This window comes from Centruroides vittatus, unplaced genomic scaffold (assembly GCF_030686945.1).
Source record: "Centruroides vittatus isolate TY-2023 unplaced genomic scaffold, ASM3068694v2 contig_808, whole genome shotgun sequence".
NCBI lineage: Eukaryota > Metazoa > Arthropoda > Arachnida > Scorpiones > Buthidae > Centruroides > Centruroides vittatus.
The window spans coordinates 368,833-390,445 of NW_027122526.1; the positions used below are offsets into that span (position 1 = coordinate 368,833).

The 21,613-nt window shown below is 34.8% G+C and overlaps 1 protein-coding gene across 2 annotated transcripts; it reads right to left on the reverse strand.

The window, feature by feature from the left end:
• Window positions 1-2,964: 2,964 nt before the first annotated feature.
• Window positions 2,965-19,205, reverse strand: LOC136982118 (single-minded homolog 2-like). 2 transcript variants are annotated; one of them, XM_067278542.1, is made up of 10 exons: window positions 18,726-19,205; window positions 13,099-13,296; window positions 7,035-7,120; window positions 5,705-5,794; window positions 5,499-5,610; window positions 5,340-5,425; window positions 5,069-5,268; window positions 4,890-4,996; window positions 4,501-4,597; window positions 2,965-4,431 (listed from the first exon to the last, which is right to left on the reverse strand). In XM_067278542.1, the coding sequence occupies exons 2-10, from the start codon at window positions 13,271-13,273 to the stop codon at window positions 3,243-3,245; spliced, it is 2,142 nt and encodes a 713-aa protein (XP_067134643.1). In that variant the 5' UTR covers window positions 13,274-13,296; window positions 18,726-19,205; the 3' UTR covers window positions 2,965-3,242. The 2 variants fall into 2 exon arrangements, with proteins under 2 accessions (XP_067134643.1, XP_067134642.1); XM_067278541.1 differs by having other exon boundaries at window positions 4,501-4,648; window positions 18,726-19,202.
• Between the last annotated feature and the right edge of the window lie 2,408 nt (window positions 19,206-21,613).

Genomic DNA, 21,613 nt, shown 5'->3' on the forward strand with positions numbered 1-21,613 from the left:
GAATGAAAAACTTTTGTGTCTTTTATTACCTGGGATGGAATGGTGGTCAATCCGAGTTGTTACACTAGAAGGAGGTCTTTGGCCAGGTGTATTTGCACAAGTGTTACTGAGCAGTGTGAAACAGTTGTATTTTCTGAGTCAAGGCCGTTCCCAGACTATTTTTCCTTAAATGTGTCTCCGAACTATAATAAATTATCTGTTTTCTAACTGACGTTCATTTTGCTGTTTGCAGTTTACCGGTGTTGTGTATCGGTAAATAATCTTGTGACCAATTTCTCTGAAGCAGGAGGAAGCAAGTTTATTTGTTAAAATTCCACTATAGTGACTATACTCGCGAGTTTATGATGAGTTCTTACTAAATTCGTTCCAAGAAGAAATCTGTACTTAAAACCGAACGTGTTTTGTAGTCTATTCGAAGTCGAGAATAATTTTATTGTTTAAAAGAACCACTCCTGTTATAAGACTCTAATTACGAGCGGTTACTTTTATCCTGAGATTTTCACACGAATCCCCCGGGTTGAGTCGTAATCGGGGCCCTAATCTCACCAAATTTCTAATAGAAAACCCATAAGCAAATAACACCTCGGGAGGGCCTTTCTTAGCTATTAATCGAAACGTAATCATTATCAAAACGCACTAGACGAGATCAAAACTAACAATAGGGCCAACTTAATTGGCGTATGGTTGCCCCGGGGTGCCACCCACCCAACACGTGCACTAACTACCGTGTCCTAATACCGCACTACCTCTTGACCCCTAACTTCCAGCTGCGTTCCCAAGGTCACCCCTCTCTTTCCCTTGACCCCTTACAATGACCCTGCAGGTGTCTAACGATTGGACATATCAAAGAATTAGATGGTTGTAAGGCGCTAGATCAAAAGGTAGAAAACAGTCAACAGGTGCTTGTTCCCGACAAAGCGCTGACAAAATTAAACTGTGTGGAGGTCTCACAAATTTTTTCAAACATTCCGCTTTCTTGTATACAATCAATTATATACTAGGGAGGTGTTACCGCGCAAGATGGTAAATTTATAGAGTGGTAGAAGTAATGTTAAAAACGCCCGTTCTGTAGAAAGAGGGGGAAAAAAATCTACTTGAGCCCTCGTACATTAGCCCAGATGGTTTTGTTAGTAATTTTCTTTAAAGTTAGCAGATGTTCGGTCATAATTTGTTGGGTGAAATGGCTTGACAAATGTCGCAGTTACGCCGTGCACTTATCGAGAGAAACTGTTTGGAGTTGTCAATGTAATAGCTACGCACGCGATTGACAAGAGCAACTGCAGTAAGGATCTTAATGCTGTAGTTAAAAGTCGTGTTGAACAACTGTGGGATTTATCTTTTCAAACAGAAAGATTATAATTTAACAGTACCTCGCTTGATTTATGGTACTTTTTCTTAAAATGTCTTAAAAACTTTTCCAAATTCGGCAAGAATTTTGGTAAAGTACGGTCTCAACAAGTGTTGAATTTTTCTTTTAATAGGCCTAAACGTATAAAGGCATGATTGGAGAGTTAATCGAATTTTAAGATTTACGATGGGATCTCCTAGTTCATAATATCTTCTATAAATCGGGAGCGCTACAAGTTGGGCAGAAACACGTCTGTACGTAGCACAATAGGTTAACAGTAAGCGGGTTTCTATTGCATTCAAGTCTCTTTTTTTAGGATGCGGTTGGGGACAGGTTTCCTCTTTTCAGTCCCCCTGACAACATAAGACTCGCCGACTTTATAACAGGAGAGGAGGCCCCGTGACCACCCATAGAGGAAGGGGATTTGAAGTGATATCTTGTTAATGACCGTCATGTTAGGACAGCTGGACATTGGTCCTTGTAATCATATGCGTATATTACAGAAGTTAGTGAAACGAGGGATGAAAATAGGCACGCGACTGTATCGGTTAGTTAACAAATGGTGACATAATGGGATAATGTTTATCTAGTCCTCGTCTGCTTTTGGTTTTTATATTCAACGTCTGCCTTTCCACGATAGCAGAATTGTAAAAAGGACCTTATTAGAAAGTAATAATACGTAAGCTGCATAAAAATTATTGGTTAGACGTATTCGATTCGACATTAAACACTTCCGTTTAACATCAAAACCCTTAAGTAAACAGCGATGAAAGATTTATTCTTTCAACATAATTGAAAATTATCTAAAAAAGACTTTATATTTTTTCCACCCGGTCAAAATGGAATGAAATTATAAGCGTTTTTTTAAACTTTAAACCATTTACTGTCGGACTCTTGTCGATATAAAGTACATTTATCAAATAACTAAAATTGACTCAGTAAAATGACACAATAACAGGAAAGATTAAAACAACCGAAACAAAATTGAAGTTCTAAAAACGTAAAAAGGAACGAGAGACCTTTGAAGCGCTAAATTGCCACTAACTTTAACAGAACCGCTCTAAGGACTGTGTGCCGCTGCTATGGTGACCATAGTGGTTTATTCATTGAGGTGATGAAGCCTCTGATTCTACATACAAATACGGCTTCCAAAAAGAGCACGCTAAATATACTAATCTCATTTTTATAATTAAACGTAAACCAAAATGAAATGAGAATTTCTTTAAAACACGTTTCTCTTTCTAATTAGTTTATGTCCGATGTTTAAAACGCAGAAAAGGTTCCAAATTCATAGCATACAGTTCACACGACCTCTGAACGAGGCCAGGTAACCTGACAATATATATGGCCTAATGCCAAGACCTGCACCATTGCTAAGGGTATCCTTTTTCCTGTCAACCTAATTCTGGATGTCAGCCCCGTTACACTGGTGCTAACAGAATTTATCACGAGGTAAACCCTACAGAATGTGGATATAAACATTTTGTCAACTTCGCAGGCGAATTTTATCGTGTTTTAGAAGATAAAGAAATGATTTGTTAATGACGAGAGAGTCGAAACGAAGACGGGTGTATGTGTTTTTGCGAAATGAAGAGATAGGTAGAAGCTACAAACTGCATGAAAACTTTCTCTGTTTTTTAATATCAACACCCTCCGCATACATTCATTTCTAAATAGACCTATCCTCGCCGGACTAGGGTCTGATTACAATCTAAACCGCCAGACTAGAAAAAAGAAAGGGAAAAATATATAAGGAAAAATTTTAGATCCTTCATAGACGAAGATGCTTTTTCTCCCAATAAATTATGAATTAATGACCCCGAGTCCAGCTTGGCAGTCCACAGCAATATACAAAAAGAGACTGTACAGGAGAAGGCTCATAGCCTCTCGGTTCCTAGTGAACGAAACCGTTCGTGATTTGGTACTGCTGTGCATCTACAATAACGCTAGTGTAACCGGGTTGCTGTAATGTCGGATTCCTAGCGAATTCCAAACCGTTACAAGGTAAATTGGACTGTAGGGTGGTCAATTTATCGTTCTCGGTGTCGTAAGAATCCAGAGATGTCCTTTCACATTCCTGAAGCATCAAGTACTTATCGTCCAAATTGGCTACCGTATAAGGTCTTTGATTGTTAAAATATTCCGGATTACTGTATAAGTCGGTGGACAATTGCTTGCCGTCACACTCTTTGAATACAGCACCACGATACAAAGGACTTCTATTATTTTGAGAGTTCTGTATGATGACGCTCTTATAAGTTGTAGCTGGGGTAGTTACTTGTAAGGCACTGGTGGTGTAACACAGTTGGTCCGGTTTGGGGTCCTCTCTACCTCTAATCGGTATGCTGGGAGTCGAAGAGTTGGACTTTGCTACCGGCGATGAAGTGTCGATGACACTGTCGCTTCGGCTGTCGCACGGGGACCTTTGGGGTTGCATCCCGTGGTAGCTTTCCAAATCTGACTCGGATAGAGTAGAATCCGACTGGTTGCTGAATGGTCCCGTTTGATACAAATTGTGGGATTTCTGTAGGATGTCACTAGTGGCATTGCGGATGGTACTACTGTAAACACATGTCTCTGACGTGGGAGCACGGTAGGATAAATGGGGATTCAGCTCGTCCATTTCGGGGGTAGTCGAACTGTTAGAATAACCTGGAAAATTTGCCATGTCGGTGCGAGTAATGTACCGTTCCTCGGGATCGCAGTAACCGATTCGCTCCTCGTACGGTGCTAACCGTTGTTGATTGCAGTAGATGTAACCCCCATCTGTAAAAAGACCCATGGATACAGGATACGATTGTTTGGCATTGATGGGAAAACACCTTTCGTCTTGATAGGGGACGCTGCCGAAAGAATTCAAGTGTATCGGTAGAGAGTTCGTGTCGTACAGCGAAGCGTCAAAAATCTGATCCGAACTATGCTCTGTTGATTCCACACATGGATATGGCGATCTTCTCGGTTTACTTCTGTTGGTCCTGACTTTTCCCGTCTGCGACTGGCTACATGTCTCAGAAGGGAATATATGTTCTGTTCTGCTTTCCAGCTGCTCCATTTGCAATTGCAGCGCTTTAGCTTCTAGTTCACTGCAAATGCAAGAAATCAGTAGAGAAGAACTTGACAAACAAACGGATATATCAAGAAATGGGTCCTACCTGAGCACGTAGTTAACACTGACAATACAATGCGGTCGAGACGACCTACTGTTATGTACGATGGTGGCGTAACTCTGCATCCAAACCCAACCTCCGTCTTTAGATAGAAATCGGTAATATTTAGTGGTCACTTGGCCTTTCAATAATACTAAGAGCGAAGAAAGGAAAAAAGACATTACGTAAATATTCCTGGTAAGTGAACTCGGCATCTTAAAAAATTATTTACTAAGTTGAGAATAGGAAGTTATATCGAAGTAAAGTCCTTCACAATTTTTTTTAAAAGAAACAAAAATAGCATTGTTAGAGGGACGTGCGAACATCAGAAAAATAATGGTCTGCTGGTGCAGAACTTTTATTAAATTACTATTACTGTCAAGAAACATACTCACAGGTGTGATGAGAATACCTCATGTGCAGACTATCACAGCCGTGTATGTAATGATATAGCGTTTTTTCAATTAAATCCTGCGGTTCGTAGCCTGTTAGTTGCGCTACTCTGATGGATAAATAAATCCTATCAAGACTAATTATTACTCAATTTTATAATACAATAGACCCGCGCACATACCTTGCATCCAAGAAGATTAATTTGAGATCGAGACTGGCGCGAAACATAAACATATTATTGTACATTTTAATTTCGGTGATTGCACTTGGAGGAAGAGAATGACCTACTGCAACTAAACCCAAATTTTGATAGCAGCCATCGTATGGTGCGACATCCATCGAGTAATGCTTTACCTTCAGATATCCACTGCAGTGTATGACCTAAGAAAAATAAACGGTTTATTAGCTAAGCGACAAATAAAGGGTTCGAATCGATTTATTTCTTTTCCAACCTTATAACCACCAGAAGTCAAGCCCGCGTTTCTCTTGGCCAAGACGCATTTCATCCTCAAGAAAAACGATCTTTCCATTTCGAAATCTACAATATTTGACAATGTTTTCAGGAACAGGACGGACAACAGAGCTCAGAAGAGTTGAAAAGTGGAATTTACCTTGTGCCACGTGAGCATGCGGTAAAGGTGGCTGTAGAGTAAGCACCGCTGTCATTTCGTCGTGATCTGCAGGATGGATGTACTCGTAGATGCTGTTGCCTGTCAGTTCTACCTGATAATTAACAAGCACTCGAAACTTTTAATCTCTTTTTCCAAGATGTGTTTGTGTGTCAAACGATGACATTTTTATTAATTCTTTTACTTACTTGCGAGAGGCCAAGGTGCACCGAGGCCGTTTCGGAAATATACATGATCTTCCCATCCGGTGCCACCACGAACACAAAACCGTCCAACGTCTGGAAAAAGGTCAGAGAAAATATTCAGTCAGATGACGGACGCCTCTCACCGATGACGTATAGTCATTGCTCTTTGGCCGCACCGACTAACTTTTACCTCTCTGTCTCTATTGTCATTGGACGGGTGATCAACTAACCCGTGTCGACCCGACTAGATTTATTACCCTGTACAGATTATAGTAACTGGATATGTTTGTAGATAAATGCACATTCATTTTTGGTCGCGGAGCAACGGCGAAGTCTACTTTTTACCTTGAATACCGAGCAACCTTCTGCTTTTCTCTTGTAATACGAAACCGTTTCGTTATTAGTGTGGTCAGTTGTGAAACGCGACAACCACCGTAGCAAACTACTACCGAGTTTTACCGACTTAAAACTAGTATTTTTGCTGGCGTCGATGCAGATAGCAGCTATTCCATCGCATTCAAATTTCAGTCAAATATTAGAAAATTTATATACGAGTAGATTAAAGAATAGACTTAAAGTATTACGTACACATACGTAGTTTATTGCATTAGAGAATGACTGGAACTTATAGAAAAGGAAGAAGGTTGGCATCGTGCCACTTTCGGGCTATTCTAGAAATTGTAAAGTCCTAGGCCTATAGAGAATTTACTAAATAATATAATTTTGCGTGGTTTTAGATTTAAATTGTAGATTAGTCTGTGATGTAGAGTTGTAAATTTTCGGTTCGATACATTTCAAGCGTTTATAACTTTTGTAAAAAGATATTCAGATTAAGTGTAGAAGTTATATCTTAGTCGATGTGTTAGAAGAAAAGTAATTATAAAAACTTTCTCCGGGATTTAAATAAATCTGAAGTTTCATTGGAAAAATTGTACATGTTGGAAACTAAACAGCATCAATCAAAGCTGAAAAATATATAAGAAAAACAGTTCTAGTACAAAAATATTCTCATGACAAATCATAAATATTCCAATCTGCATTGCAATAGCCATCCAATATAAACCATTCTGTGCATTCTGAAAGGCAAGGGTTTCTTAACGATGTTTAACCTGCAGCAACAATCGAATGCGGGGGCACGTTTTAAAGACGGGTGACAAATTACCTCTTCCTGCTTTAGAAAGTGGAAAACCTACAGCACATAAGATCTCTTAGCAAAATCACCGATCTACAGTCTTTTTCTATTTTGTTTACCGTTTCCCCCCACTTCAGACCCGGGTGTTGAAGAGTCAATTATTAAATTCTGAAAAGTAAAATTGCAAATAAGAAAAATTACCTGTAGCAGGTGTGATCCTAACTCCTTGATGGTACCTTCTCTGGGATTTGGAGGAGGTGGCGTCGATCCCCAACCGTCGCCTAGGCCTTAAATAAGGAAAAAAAAAAGCAGAGGAATTTTTGTGAATTTATTTTATTTTCTAGCGGTAAATTTAATCTGTTTTAATGTGTTTCTATTAAGAGAAATTCCGAAATGAAAAAAGGGGATTATAAACCGCAAGTTTAGGCCTACTTTGCATCATAACCGACTTCAAAATGGCGTTCGGGAGCGTGTCGACTCTCATTGGATGTTTTAGCAAATTTCGACCCGCTTGCTACCAGCTAGTTTGATCCAGACTTGACATTGATCCTAAAATACGATGTTTGTTCATCGGAAGCGATAGGATGGAAAAGTGTACGAGAAAATTTCCATTGTCCTCAGTTATGTCAACATCAGCTGTCCCTGGACGGGCCATCCATTAACTGTTGCCAATCACCTCCCGGATAACCTTGGTTTATACCTCTTACCTTATCGACAACCACAGACAGATAAACCCAGATTGTGGTTAAGGGGATTAACTGGAAACATTCTCCCTATCAGGACTCGGATATTTTTTTCTAATTATTTTCTCCAGAGTTGAGAACAGATAAACAGGAGTTAAATATTGCCATCCTCCTACCTGGCTAAATACAAAAGTTTTACGGTACGAATGCACTAAAAGAGAAAAACAAAAATATGGGTGGAAATAGAGATACTTAAAATTTATGAGGCTGGATAGGGTGGGTTAAAGTAAACATGGAAACCCTCATTAAAAACCAATAGTTTTGAAAGGGACGAAATGCGTGCCGATGCCAATTTGTTTGCCATGCTACTGTGATGTATGGACGAAAATTTAATCCGGAGCGGGGTCGTAAGGTTTGGCCTTTCGTGAGTTTTCAGGACTACGTCGAGTTGGAGCAGAATTTGCACGAGAGAGGCGGGGGAGGTGCACTCAACTGGATCAGATAATGAGCAGGGCTCGCATGTAGGAACGATTGTCAATCAATAGCCCTCGAATGCAGTCAGCCACGGGTACTTATCTATCATTTGTGTCGCGAATAAATAGTTGTTAATCACGTTCTACTCATTTGTGGGAGACTCAACGGTCCGCTACACTTCAATGGAGAGGTAGAACACCCCGATAAGTAACAGGGGAGAGATCCCGCATCCCTTCAGTATTGTTCTCTTGATGCTATTGTTTTTTCCGCCCTGGGGTCTGTCTGACTCGTATGTCAATTTAATAGTTGTCGTTTTGTTGCAGAGTGTGACTCCCCCGTCGGAATTCGCCTTGTTAATTGTTTCTGCAGCAGCATCATCGATAGCTCCATAATTAAGACAGTTTCTGAGCTGTTAAGCTTATTTTCTCCACGTTTTAAAGATGGCAGCATCTCGTCTCCGATAGATTGTTTTTCTCCTTATCGATCCGTTCGAGTGGGGCTTTGTTTTTAATGTTAAAACTGATCCTCCTCCGGTAAACATGGCGGATCTTTATGGCTGTTGTGAAAGAGCGACTCGACCTATGCTTACACATTCGACTTTTTCCATAATATAAGACCACAAAATGGATTGCTACAAAAGAAAATACGCTTCTAGCACACCCTTTCACATCCTATTTCATTATAATATCTCCTTTAAATCATTGAATGGATGCTGAATAGTTATCGTACCTTTAATGGGAAATATAATTACAGCCTAATGAAATTCTAGTAACTTAAACTGAATTACACATCACTTTCTCTCAATGATATTAAAGTGAATAACAGTAAATATCATCTACACAGTGTTAGGCCTATAAAATCTATATAATTTCTTAACAATTCTATAGATTTATGAGCTTCGATCATACGGCTGAATCATTAGCATAGGCGGCTATTAAATAAATATGTTTTGCCTTTTTTATAGTTTATATATCGCGTAACAATAATCCAAACAAGCTAAAATCAGAGTGACCTTTAGGGATCCGTTATGTCAAAGGCGAATGAATTATGAGGAATCGGATTACGTCATGTCGATGCATCTCTTTCTGCTGTAATTTAGCAATTTTGCTATGCTTATGTCTTGCAAATTTTAAATTTCCCAGACGAAAACGTGGTATTAAAGCCCGAAGCACTAGAATTAAGGTTTAACTTTATTATTAAAGCCACGTAAAGTGTTTTTTATTGGCATTCTCCATACTTTACTAAACAATGTAACGTTTAAAATAATTAAATTCTAAATTCGAGTATTATTACGAATTTTAGGAAAATATAAAATCTTTAAAGATATTACTGAAATATTGTATAAAGTTCTCAGCAGTAACTCAAAGTAAGTTGTCTAACCTTATACAAGTTTAGGCAAGTATATACTAAGAATAGCACGAACTCCTTTACAACGAATAGGAATTAGAACTCATAAATGACGTCACGAAACTAAATAACGACATTTTGGCCTCCCGGGAAGCCGTAATTTTAGAATCAAGCGTAGGCGTTTCCATTCAACTTTTCTTTAAAAGCGGGATATCTTTCCGCTTGTCACAGGAAGTATGGTTTGAAGAGGCAACACAACAAACACTTTATTTATGGAGTGTGGACAATTGATCAGGAAATGTTAAGCATAATTCACCCTCATACACCCATTAGCGTCACTTTTCAGTTTTCCAGAAACACCTTTTTTTTCCTGAAAGAATTCGCTCCCGAAACAGGTCAGAAGCTTGTTCTCTTAGAAACGTCTTAAGATTTCGATGAAACTGTAGTTTTTCCTGCATTCTCGTTAAGTATTTCTTTAACGAATTAAGTTTAAAATTTATATTTCTCCATTTAAGTGTAAAAAAAACAACAACCGAACTCCTTTCTAAAACGAGAAGAAATGCATTCTTTTGAAGGTTTCTTTCTGTTCTACGAGAAAAGAATTGTAATAAATTTTCATAACGTGTTTTTGCAAATAAACGAGAAGAAAGATAAAAGAAATATCACCATTTTCGTTAGAATTAGAAGCTTTTTGTTACGCATCCGAAATATTTTTCTGGTGGATTCATTAGGAGAATTTTAATCTTCGCAATAAATTTTCATTGTTTTTTTTTTAAATCCAATATAACCTTGCATTATAATTTCGGACTGTGTACCTTTACGCGCACATTTCTCACGAAAACTGAAACACAAAACAGAATGATTCATGCCTCATACCAGAACAAAATTGGAACCAAAGGTTGTTTTGATAATCAGGCTCGAACCTATATAATTTCACAACAACAATTTCGAATTCAACTGCAAATGAAAACGTTACGCTTAAAGTACGTCACGCATTAGACCTTTACTAAGTTTTTTATTTAAAAAAAGTACGATAAAATACTAATATATTTGCTAATAATATTAAAAATAGTAAAAAATTAACGACATATCAACTACTCGATTCTTTACCGATTAATTGAATTAGAGAAAATGCATTTTTTGTCAGAAGATTTCTTCTACTCGTCGTCGAGGAATTCTGCCAATTAAGAGTAGGAAGAACGAGGTGTTAATGGTGATCTAACGAACCATATATTCGCTAGTAAATCGAAAACGGAGGCAGCCATGCATAAGCTTGTCTTAACCACGCCCAGAGGAGAGAAGAGAAGGATGCATTTATCGACCAGTGACTTCAAGCTGATGGAGAACAGTAATTATAAGATCTTGCTCTAAGGCGTAAAAACCAAGATGGATGCCTACATTTCGGGGGGTTTTTTTGTTTAAATTTAACGTATTACATCTATAAAATTGACAACTTTATTTTCTAAAATCGACTCGGTAATTTATTTAAAAAGCTGATAATAATTTAATAGCATTTTTAAATTTGGTTTTCCTACGTAATGATTGATATTTTACACATGAATCATAACAGAATCTACACGTTTCTATTCCTCATAAATGATCTTTTTTTAGAGTGTTTAACACTACGCTTTTCTTCGAATTCTCATATTCTAAATTTAGAATTAATAAATGATTTGTTATTAACTAAATGAAGGAGACAGGCATAAATAATATCTTGCATTTGTAAGCTATATAAATAGCTGCGGAACTCGAGATTTTTCATTTTATGTTATTTATCTTCGTCTATGTGTGTATCTAAACGATATATTTCGGCTCTTTGAGTCTTTCTTTTTATAACCTTATTGATTTATTCCTTAATTTGGAAAAATCTTAATCAATAAAGCACTATAGGACAAGAGAAGTTACCTAATTCATTACAATAAAAAACTCTTGAATATTTTGTTGGATGTAGAATTATATTTAAAAGTTCTATTCTTCTATAGCCTATTTAATTGACGATAGAAAATAATCTTAATGCATTATGGCCTGTATTAATCCTTCGAGACTATTCTGCACACAATTATTATTCGATTTTCTACGGTAATGTGTAAGAAAGAATTGTCAAGAATCTTAATTTTTTTTTATTTTAAAGCGAATAATAAATAAGTAATATTTAAATATAAATATTTCAAACGTTAATAATATAATTAACGTTAGAACATTGAAGAAACTGTATTAAGTGTGCAGTTTTGAGGTAAAGTAGCAATTTAAGGAGCTGCCGTTATTTATTGACGAATGCGTTTTACTGATTAAAGATTAAAAATAACTGCAATATATTTTATGAGATGTAAGATTTATACCGTAGAAAAATCTAAAGTTTTCCTTATTATTATTAATATTATTCGCCTTTAAAAGAAATGGAAAATCTTCAACAATACCCTTTATATTTTACTTCATTTGTAAACCAAACTGTTAACATTATACAGAGATTTAAAAAGAGATTGTGCTTTCGGAGCCCTCTTAACACCTTTTTGGAGGGGAAGACAAAAAGTGGACCCACATCCGGTGATACCCGTATGCACCTCATCGACTGGGCTGCCAAAGATTACATCGACATCCGCTTCAACCAGGAAGGAATAACGGAGATAACTGAGTGACGATGATAGCTCGTCTTTGCAGGTCTAACTTCACAAAAGGCACGGGTGGGGTTGGGAGCCTCGACAACCTTCACAATGGCTCGCAGCAAACGAAGCCAATTTGTCCCATAGGACGCCGTCTGTCCAATTATCAAAATCTTTTCTTCTCTCTGCCTACGTAACAACAAGGGGAGGAGAATACGACAAGTAGAACCACCCCCGTTTGTGATTTGAATCGTAAAGACCGGCCGAAAAATCGCCATCCATTCAATTATCAAAATTCGGGTGCCTCTTTTATGCAGTTGTTCAACCCTTAGGAAAGGAAATGATTGATTTTTCTTTTGCTTCCCTTTATTTTTCCATCCCGGTTTTTTTTCAAATTGTCTGAATTGTCCGGTAAAAAATATTTTGCGAGTCACCCTCATTAAGATGGCTCGCTTATGCTTCTCTATAGCGAGAGCCCCTTCAACATAATTTTTATAGTACGTTCGTTCACTTACGTTACCGAAAGAATACATCACAACTTTAAAATGGCACAGCGGCCTTACTCTCTTATGACTCAATTAAGCTATTTTCAAGGTTCTCCGTTGGGTTTTACATCGTTTAACTATATTATCCGATAAAGTGCATTCGTCTAGTATTAAAAACCTACGTATTATAAAGCGCAGTCCGGGGAATTTTATCAAAGGAAGCTAAATAAAATTAGCATAGGCGCCATTGTTGTATATATAGTATCTTAATACGTTTAAATTTAAAACAGCAAAGTCTTCAATACAAAAAATTAAAAAAGAATAGGAAGCTTCAGTTAAAAATAACTTGATTTATATTAAAATTTAAATAAGAAAAATCTAATTTCGGACGATCATTTTATGTCACAGAATAGGAAAAAAAAAAAAAAAATCTTAAAGTGAATATTTCGTTTGAAAAATATTTAAAAAAAAGTGTAAGCTCGTAACAAGTGCAGAGATTTCTGCACAATGGCGCATGAAATAGGCCTGAGGAGTCGAGGTATTTATTTTTCTTTTCGTTTCAAAAAAATAGGCCCGAGTTATTGTATAGAAGGCCTATATATTTTATTACTTAATGATCGATAGAAGTAAATACATACGCCGTAGACGAATACGAAATAAGCACACGTATACTTACCATCAGGAAAGACGGCTCTCATTTTCAGATAGGAAGTAGTAAGTCTAATAATGGAAGCTTTATCTAATTGACTCGTAATGGCTGCCGGCAGAGGTAAAAGCTTTGCTAATTCCAAAAATTCCGCGTTCTCTTTCTCTCGTCTCGACCTGGCTGCGTTCTTAGACTTTTCTTTCATACTCGGAAAAACGATTTGACTTCCTAAAAATAAAGCAAAAAAAAAAAAAAAAGTCTTATAATAGGCCTATAACGTGTGATGAACCACGCTTCACATCTAACTTGTTCTTTATAAAAAAGGCCGACTTTAATATTTAATTTTCTTGTATTCATAAACCGATACTTTGCGATTTTTCTTGTATGCCGATACATAAAAATCGCATCAAGTATCGGTTTATTATTAAAAGAAAATCAGATTTTTTATTATTATTTACTTTATAAAAAAAGGGAGTTCGTCTTATAAGTAGAAAAAATCGAGTTGAGACAGTATCGCAGCAAGCTTTGTATAAATATTAGCGTTCAGGTTTAAAAGTAACAAACCTATCTATCGCTTGTTTGCACTTGACCTTTTCTTAGCTCGTAAACTTTTTGTTGTTGTTGTTATTATTGTTGTTTTTATTAAATTTTACTCCCTTTTTTATCGTTCCTAGATACGTTTTCATGGATTATTTTAGTACCTGTTAAAAGTTCGGACCCACTAAATGGATTATTAAACACTTCATCCGTTCTCCTCCCCCTTTTTTTCCTTTACTTCAAATGTTCTTGACAGTTAAGATTTTTGATAAATTGAAAAAGAACAGCTAGACAGCGTAAAACGGTAGTTTGGTCAGGAGAGACTTGACACACGACTCCGTCATTTAGAAAATGAGTAATGTTGCTTAACTGCTTTTATATTGATCATTTTTCTTTTTCGATATGTCACCAGATAGTCGCAATGGTAGAGTTATTCTCGCCTGTGTGGGATTTTATTTTTTGCCACGGTCATAAATCTACAAGCAATATACCATGAAAGCGCCGCCTATTTCTTGATGCATAACTGTGTTGTCGTGTACACAACTATGCGTAAGCATAAATCTGAGTTTTTGCTTAATTAAAAAAAAAAGTGCTTGCCTACGGAGGTAATTGAATAATAGTGGAGTCTAACTCGGTTTTTTTAAGGTTACCCCAATTGAAAAACTATACGAACTCATTACACAATGCGTTTGCTCTTTGTTCGTCAAGGTAGAACATACGGAGTCGAAGGTGTCCATCTGGACAGTTTGGCTTCCAATTTCCATTGGAGGGAATATCCATCACAGGGTGATTGTGTGACAGGTTGAAACGGGAAGTGGTCAACATACCATGAAATTACTGCTAAGCGCAACCACTCTATATAGTGGAGCATCTGTTAGAAATGAGCAGATAATTGCTTGGATCTTGTGTTTGTGAAGGGAAAATGCAAATGGAAAAACTGCCGTAATTCTGCGTCATTGTATGCTGTTATCAATCTGTATAGAAAGAGTTTTGCTGGCGGAAAGTTAATCGTCGGTGAGTTGTTAATCCTGAAAAATCCCGAAGATTAAATTAACTGATTTACTTTTTACACAAGAATTTAAATTAAATATAAAATCAGAGAAATTCTTTATTAACAGAATAGTTTCAGGAGAACAAGTAAACACTCGGAAATCACCGCAAAGAGCATAAACACAATTAAAAATTGAGAAAATTTCAATGCGCTCATCAAATTGTTTTTGCAATAAACAGTGAATTAAATGATATAAAAATCAATTCATTTACGAAAATAAGATCTTTAAATCAAAATTAGAAACGTCTGAAATACAGTAAATCGATGGAAATTTAACGATACGCAGTATATCTTGTACATCCAGAAAATAAAACGGGATATGTCTTTTAAGTCAGTCTGTAGGCCTACTTGCAGAAAGTAATTCCTTCTGGCTCGATAAAATCATCGGTTTATATCTTGCGACTTAAAGGTGTCATAGTGGAAGACGTACCCATGAGAAGATTGTAAGTGTAGAGGCATAACAGCGATAAAAAAATTACGATCCAAAATGTGTTTCGCTTACTATCAGAGAAATGGAAACGAATTGGAATGACGCATTTAAGCTTTATGTTCCTTCTTATTTCTGCTTCTTTATTGTCCTTATACGGCTCATTTTACGCCTTGTACTATTTTGAAAATCTAAACTTATTTCCTTACAGAGCTGTAAATCGTATTAGGGATTTCTAGACCTATGCTAAATCTATAGTTTACGCGAAATTAGGAGTTCTTCTAGATTTAAATCTGGTTTCGGATTACATCGAAGAGTTTTGATACTTGAAAATGTTGGCCTAAGAATAAGGCTTTAGGCCTAAAATCCGCACATTCTCATTTGTCAGTTTACATTTTCCGTTTAGTAATAAGATCTTTATTGGGCTACTAAAAGTTAAGTTAATGCAACTTTTTCAATACAGTTAGGAGGCTTTTCGATAGAAAGACCTTATGTTTTACTTACACCATTAGGTCTATAATGAAATTTTATTTTTTTTATAAGTTACCATCATAAATTGTTGTAAAAAGACATTAATGATTCAATCTCATATTCTTTAAGTTTAAAAAGTATCCAATTTAACATTACAGAATTGTGCCTAAATTAAGTCTAAATTGTAATTATAAGCCAACGGTAAAACATTTTTTTACAAGATTTAAATTAAAGCTTTTGGTAAAATTTAGTTAATCTTTGTTTATAAGTCTAAACTTAAACATTTCCGTATTTATTTTCAAATAATATGATATAAAATCCGCTTGAAGAAATACAGAAAAAAGAAATTTGGAATTGAACCTATTTTAATCTTATTTCATGATATAAAAATAATTATATTTATTCAAAATACGATATTGTTAAGTAATATAATGACACGACAGAGAATATTGACATTTCTCGATAAAACTATAAAACATAAGTAATTTATCAATATTCTCCGACAATGAAATGTAGGTTAGGTCCTTTCAACATCTATGTTATTCCCTCACAAAGAAACAAATACTTTTTCGTATTTCCTGTTAATTTAACGGGCCAAAAATGAAAAAAAAAAGTAAATAACATTGCGTGATTGTGTTAAATTAATAAGACCAAAATCAGGCCTGTTACTTTAACGCGATCCAACTCAAAATACGATTGTTTTTTAGCCGTATTTTCGAGTTTTTCATTCGAAAACAGAATATTCCCATGGACAGAAGTCAAAAAATGAGGGTTTGTAGTCAGTAAGGCCCTATTTACTTTCGGAGACTTATCAATCATACTATTTACTTTACTTAGCACAGGGGGAATATTGGAATCCCGAGGGATGGTCTATTGTGTTGTTAAACTTTTCAACTTACGAAAAATACAATTATTATTATTATTATTATTATTATTATGGTGCAAAAGACAATTCTTTGATCTCTTAGATATATTCTAACTAGAGAACGAAAAAAAATCTTGATTTTGTCCGCCAAAATGAATATATCTGGACTTGACATCAGTCGAATCAGCAATTTCTTACTTTTGCTGATTTAGTCATCTGACGGTTACAATAGAAGCTGCACGTACCTGGGTTTGCCTTCTACACAAGAGTACATCGCCAGTCTCTCTCACGTTTAAGACCTCTTATTTATGAAGTTCAAATTAAATTTTACTATAAACAGACATTCTCTAATGAATTCAATTGTCATTTCTTTCAAATTATTATCAATCAGAAGACAATTCTCTAGTATCTACTTCAAATGAATTGTAAGCTGTAGTAGTTATACATCAAAGGAAAAAAAAAACAAAATTCTGATTTATTTATTGAATATATTTTTCTATAAAGGACTCTCTCTATATTTAGATTAAGCTTTAGTCCTTCAATTGATATAAGGATCGTATAGCTGAATTGTTCCGAGAAGAGTTTATCTAAATCAAACCAATCTAAGAAAACTGGCTAAAGATCACGTTTTAAATCCACAGTGAGAAGTTTAGGACTTTCAACAATGTAATATGATCTGTTGATACAACTACACAAAATCGGAGAATTGTAACCGGAGAATATGGCCTGTAGGCCGTTCTCTATTCGAGATAATCGCAAAAATAATACATTTTTCATTAATTTCTAAGTAAAATTTTCCGTCAGATATAAGCATTTTATGTGTAATCGCACGATTGTTAAGATAGGCCTTCTTTAGAAACGTCAGCAAAATAACGTGTACACTAATTAAATTTCAATGTGATTTGAGATCTATTAAGGAATTCTCAGCTTTTGAATATGAGAATTTATTTGAAATCTTCGATTGAATAGTGTAGTTTTTAAATACTAAAACGTTTCTAACTCGCGGTGTTTAACTCGTTTTTAACTCCGAATAACTAATTAAATTTTCTTTATCGCTCTGGTTTAAGACAAGTTTCCGAGTATTTACATGATTTAGCTTAAGCATAAACGTATAAATTTATGTAAAATAGTTACGACACATAGGAATTAACTTAAAGTACTTAATCGACGATATCAAATAGGCCTAAAATATAAAAAAAATCTGGATCATAACTGACTTTTTTGTCATTTTTTAAAAATGATTTAAATTAATTTTTAAATCTAATCACGAACTTGTAATTTTTTTTAACGTTTAATCTTGAAATAACATCAATTTAGAATAGATTTGAAGATCCCACTTCCTTTATGATAAGTTCGCCAGTCTCACTTAATAACAATTTATCATTTTTCCGAAATAATATCCAAAATTTTAATTTATAGAAGCTTAAAAATATACGATTAATTAATTTTTTTGATCGATTCTTTTCATCTCAAGACGATTTTCCCGAGAGATATCCCGCAAATCCTATACAAAACACACGAGAAATCGTAGGCCGTCTCGTGTTTACAAACCAATTTACTATGTGCAGAAAGTGAGTACTCTCTCGTTTACTTGTAGAAACAAAAGATCTCTTAGAATTGATAAAAAGCATATTTAGTCACACGTTAGCCACTTTTCTTCTAATCCAATCGGGTTCACTTTTAAATATTACTTTTTCGACTACTGTACAAGATAAATAGGAGGTTTGGATAGATCTGTCTGATGTTGTCAGGCCGACCCGACCAGTAATTGTCTGCTCGTAATTTATGAGGTTTGTGTCTGGGTATAAGTTAGCACTATCTCTTCTCACATAACAAACTACGGTAGAGAGACCGTTACACTATAATGCATCCCATTCGCAAATTGTAAATAGGCCAATAGTTACGGAAATTCAGATTCTTAACTAGTTACGTCCTCTACAGTTTTGTTTATATTTTGGATCTTTCTTTTCATAACTTAAATGTTTTTGCAAACATCAGAAATTCGGCTTTCTTCATAAATCTTTCGGCAAACATTTAAACGTCTAAACACCTGTAAAATGCTTCTCGTAACCCCAGAAATATATATATTTATTTATTTTGAAATAAATTAATTACTTATTTCGGCACAATTAATTAACTTGATAATTAATGAAAAAAGGAGTAGAATCTAAAGAAGAATGTTATACATTTCATTTAGAAATATCGCAACAGTAAAGAGTTTAAAAAAGGTAACACGACACAACTTTAAATATTCCCGACTCAATAAACAATATAGAAAATATAGTCTAATAAAAGATTATATTTACCTCGATTCACACTTTTCGTATGTATAGGACGTAAAAACACTTAAAATTATCCCAATTTTGAATAGTAAAGTTCAAACTACACCGGGTCATAACCAGATCACCATTCTCTGACCCCATACTGACTCAACGGATACGTCAAAAGATCATCCCATAGTTAAAATCCAACTGGAACATAACTACGATGCGTCGAAACGTCGTCAAATTCTGTCAATCTTACACCAGCCGTCATTACATCACGTGATCCAGTAAGAGAACATCTCCACGCCCAGACCGTAATCGGATTGGTGCGTCGTACTGCAATCCACCAATAAAACTTTCCCGTGAGTTAGGTAGGATGTAAGTAGAATGTTAGGTGTGTACAACTAGTAAGTAGAGTTGACCAAATGGAAATACACCTGTAGCCCAGGGCTAGCACCACGTGGATGTACACGTGCTAAAAATGAAATCCCCGTGCACCTGTAGCTACTGTTACCTCTCCGAAACATTCCTTACGCGATTGCGGTGAAATTAACGGATTTTATACATTTTTAAATGTTTTCTTAACATTTTCAATTTCAACCCACGCTACTTCTAATCGACACTCATTTTAATTTCCATCTATTGTTAATGTTAATCATTTATCGAATTTAAGCGTAATGTCAATCTACCGCGCTTCACAATACTTTAAATTTAAATTTAACCTTTTTAAATTATTACAAACATAAAAAAAAACGAATTAAAATTTTATTTCTTATCGAATAAAATCAAGATTTGAAAAAGTAGACAACTATTAAAATTAAAAATTCAATTAAATTTAATTCTTGTTACGAATTAAACGTCATACATTAATTAGTTAAAAAGTAACAAATTTACAGCTTTTATTATTAAAATTTATTAATTTCTTTATTTTAGTCTCTTCTAACCTTTAATATTTTCTTATTCTGTGCTACTTTATGCTGCGAGTCAACCTATTGAGATGATAGTAAAGAATGGCATTTAGTTTGGACTTCAAGCCGAAAGGGGTTTACAATTTTATTATTTTATTTTTATTAAGAGTAAAGGCTCAAAATCTGGATGTAATTGAATTCCATTCGAAGAGAAGAAAATACGTTTTCGAAGATCAAAAGAGCTTTGATAAAGAACAGTATTGTTTACTATTATCTTGTTTTCATGAAGGTTTAAATCGAAACAACAATTGCGAAGATTTCCAATTGAAGAAGAAACACACACACATAATTATAGTTTACAATAATAAATCTAACAATGTAATTGTTTATAAAATTATATTTAATTTAATTTTCTTTAAAATCAACTTATTTTTTTAATTTTATTACATTTTCTTCTGAGTTATGCATTTAACAGCTCGTTAACAATACAAGAATTCATAATATTCAAGAAGATAGCGCATATTTGCGTACATTTCACGTTATTCTTTAGAATTTTTTTATTGTACACTGGCGTAAAATTGGTGTAATAAACGTGCACTATTTCAACAGACTTAATATTTATTTAAAAATGTAACGATTGTTGTATTGTTAAGAAATAAATTTTTTGTGTAAAGTAACGCCATCTGATATACAAAACTAGAACTAATTTTTTTTTAAATGATTATTTACAGTTTAAAACTTGAACAGTAAATTAATACACAATAAAAATAGATTATAAAGCAAATTAAATTTTAAAAATTTTATTTTAGTTTAAAAAGATAAAAAAACATCTTTTTTTCAGTAAGAAAACAATTGAATAAATTTATACTATAATATGTTTTTCATTTTTTATTCATAAACAGAAAAACTGTAATAAAATATTTAATATTTTAAAGAATTATTTAACAAAATAATTCAGACATTAAGGGCAATTCATAAAATATTTTATTTTCAATAAAATATAATACTAAACGGATCCAATTCTGGCATTTAGCGTCCTTTCGCGACGCCATTCCATAGAGATTGTAATAGAGTAAATAATTCATCGAGAGCTCAGATTTGCTCTTCAGCATTAGTGATATTCTATGTATAATTGGTTAAAGAATAGTATGAGCGAGGTAGAACAAATGCTGAAAAGAAGCATAATTCTAAAATCTACTCGCTGAAGAGGTGGTACCAACGAGATAGAATATACTACATATACTGGCTGAAGCGACGCCATATTCCAGGAAAATTGAATACATTTCCGCCATTTTCCTTTTAGTCAAGGGTACGTGGCATTTGTGTTGTGTAAAAGCAACGAGGTAGAATATTCCAACTCGTTGTGTAAAAGTGATAGTACCCGTCGTTGCCATCAAAAGCGGTGTAACCATGGTCACAACCATTCTATTTAGTATGGTCGCGTTTCTTTATGCAGCGCTACATAGCAAAGCGTTTCTAAATGAAGCGCTATAATGTAGCGAACCGTTTCTAAACGTTTGCTGCAAGGGGTCGCTGCAGCGAAGATAAAGCAGCTTTTACGTGTAAAGCAAAATGGACGCTTGTGTGTATAATACGATATTAGGCTGTAAAAATAAAAAAAGTCGAAGTGATGTTGATAAAAATATGAAAAGATTAAGAAGGATTAAATTTTATAAAATGACTGAAAGTTATCTAAAGAATAAGAAAATACTATATTTTAAATACTAAATTATCTATCTACTATCTCTTTACTTCGCTCACATTTTCGGAAATGGAAATGCTCAATTCTTTGTATATCTTTATTTAATATTGTAGTTCTTTAAAGTGGCCAGACGGACATTTTAAACTATGTTAAAACGCCCAGCAAACACTATACTATGAGTGTTATATGCCTGACCTTCTGTAAATGTATCCCCCGTGGAAAAGTACTTTTGGTTTTGGTTTTAGTGTACATCGTGACAGTGGCGTATCTAAAATTTTGAGAATACGGATGCTGCTCAAGGCAAATTCGGGAGACAGAGG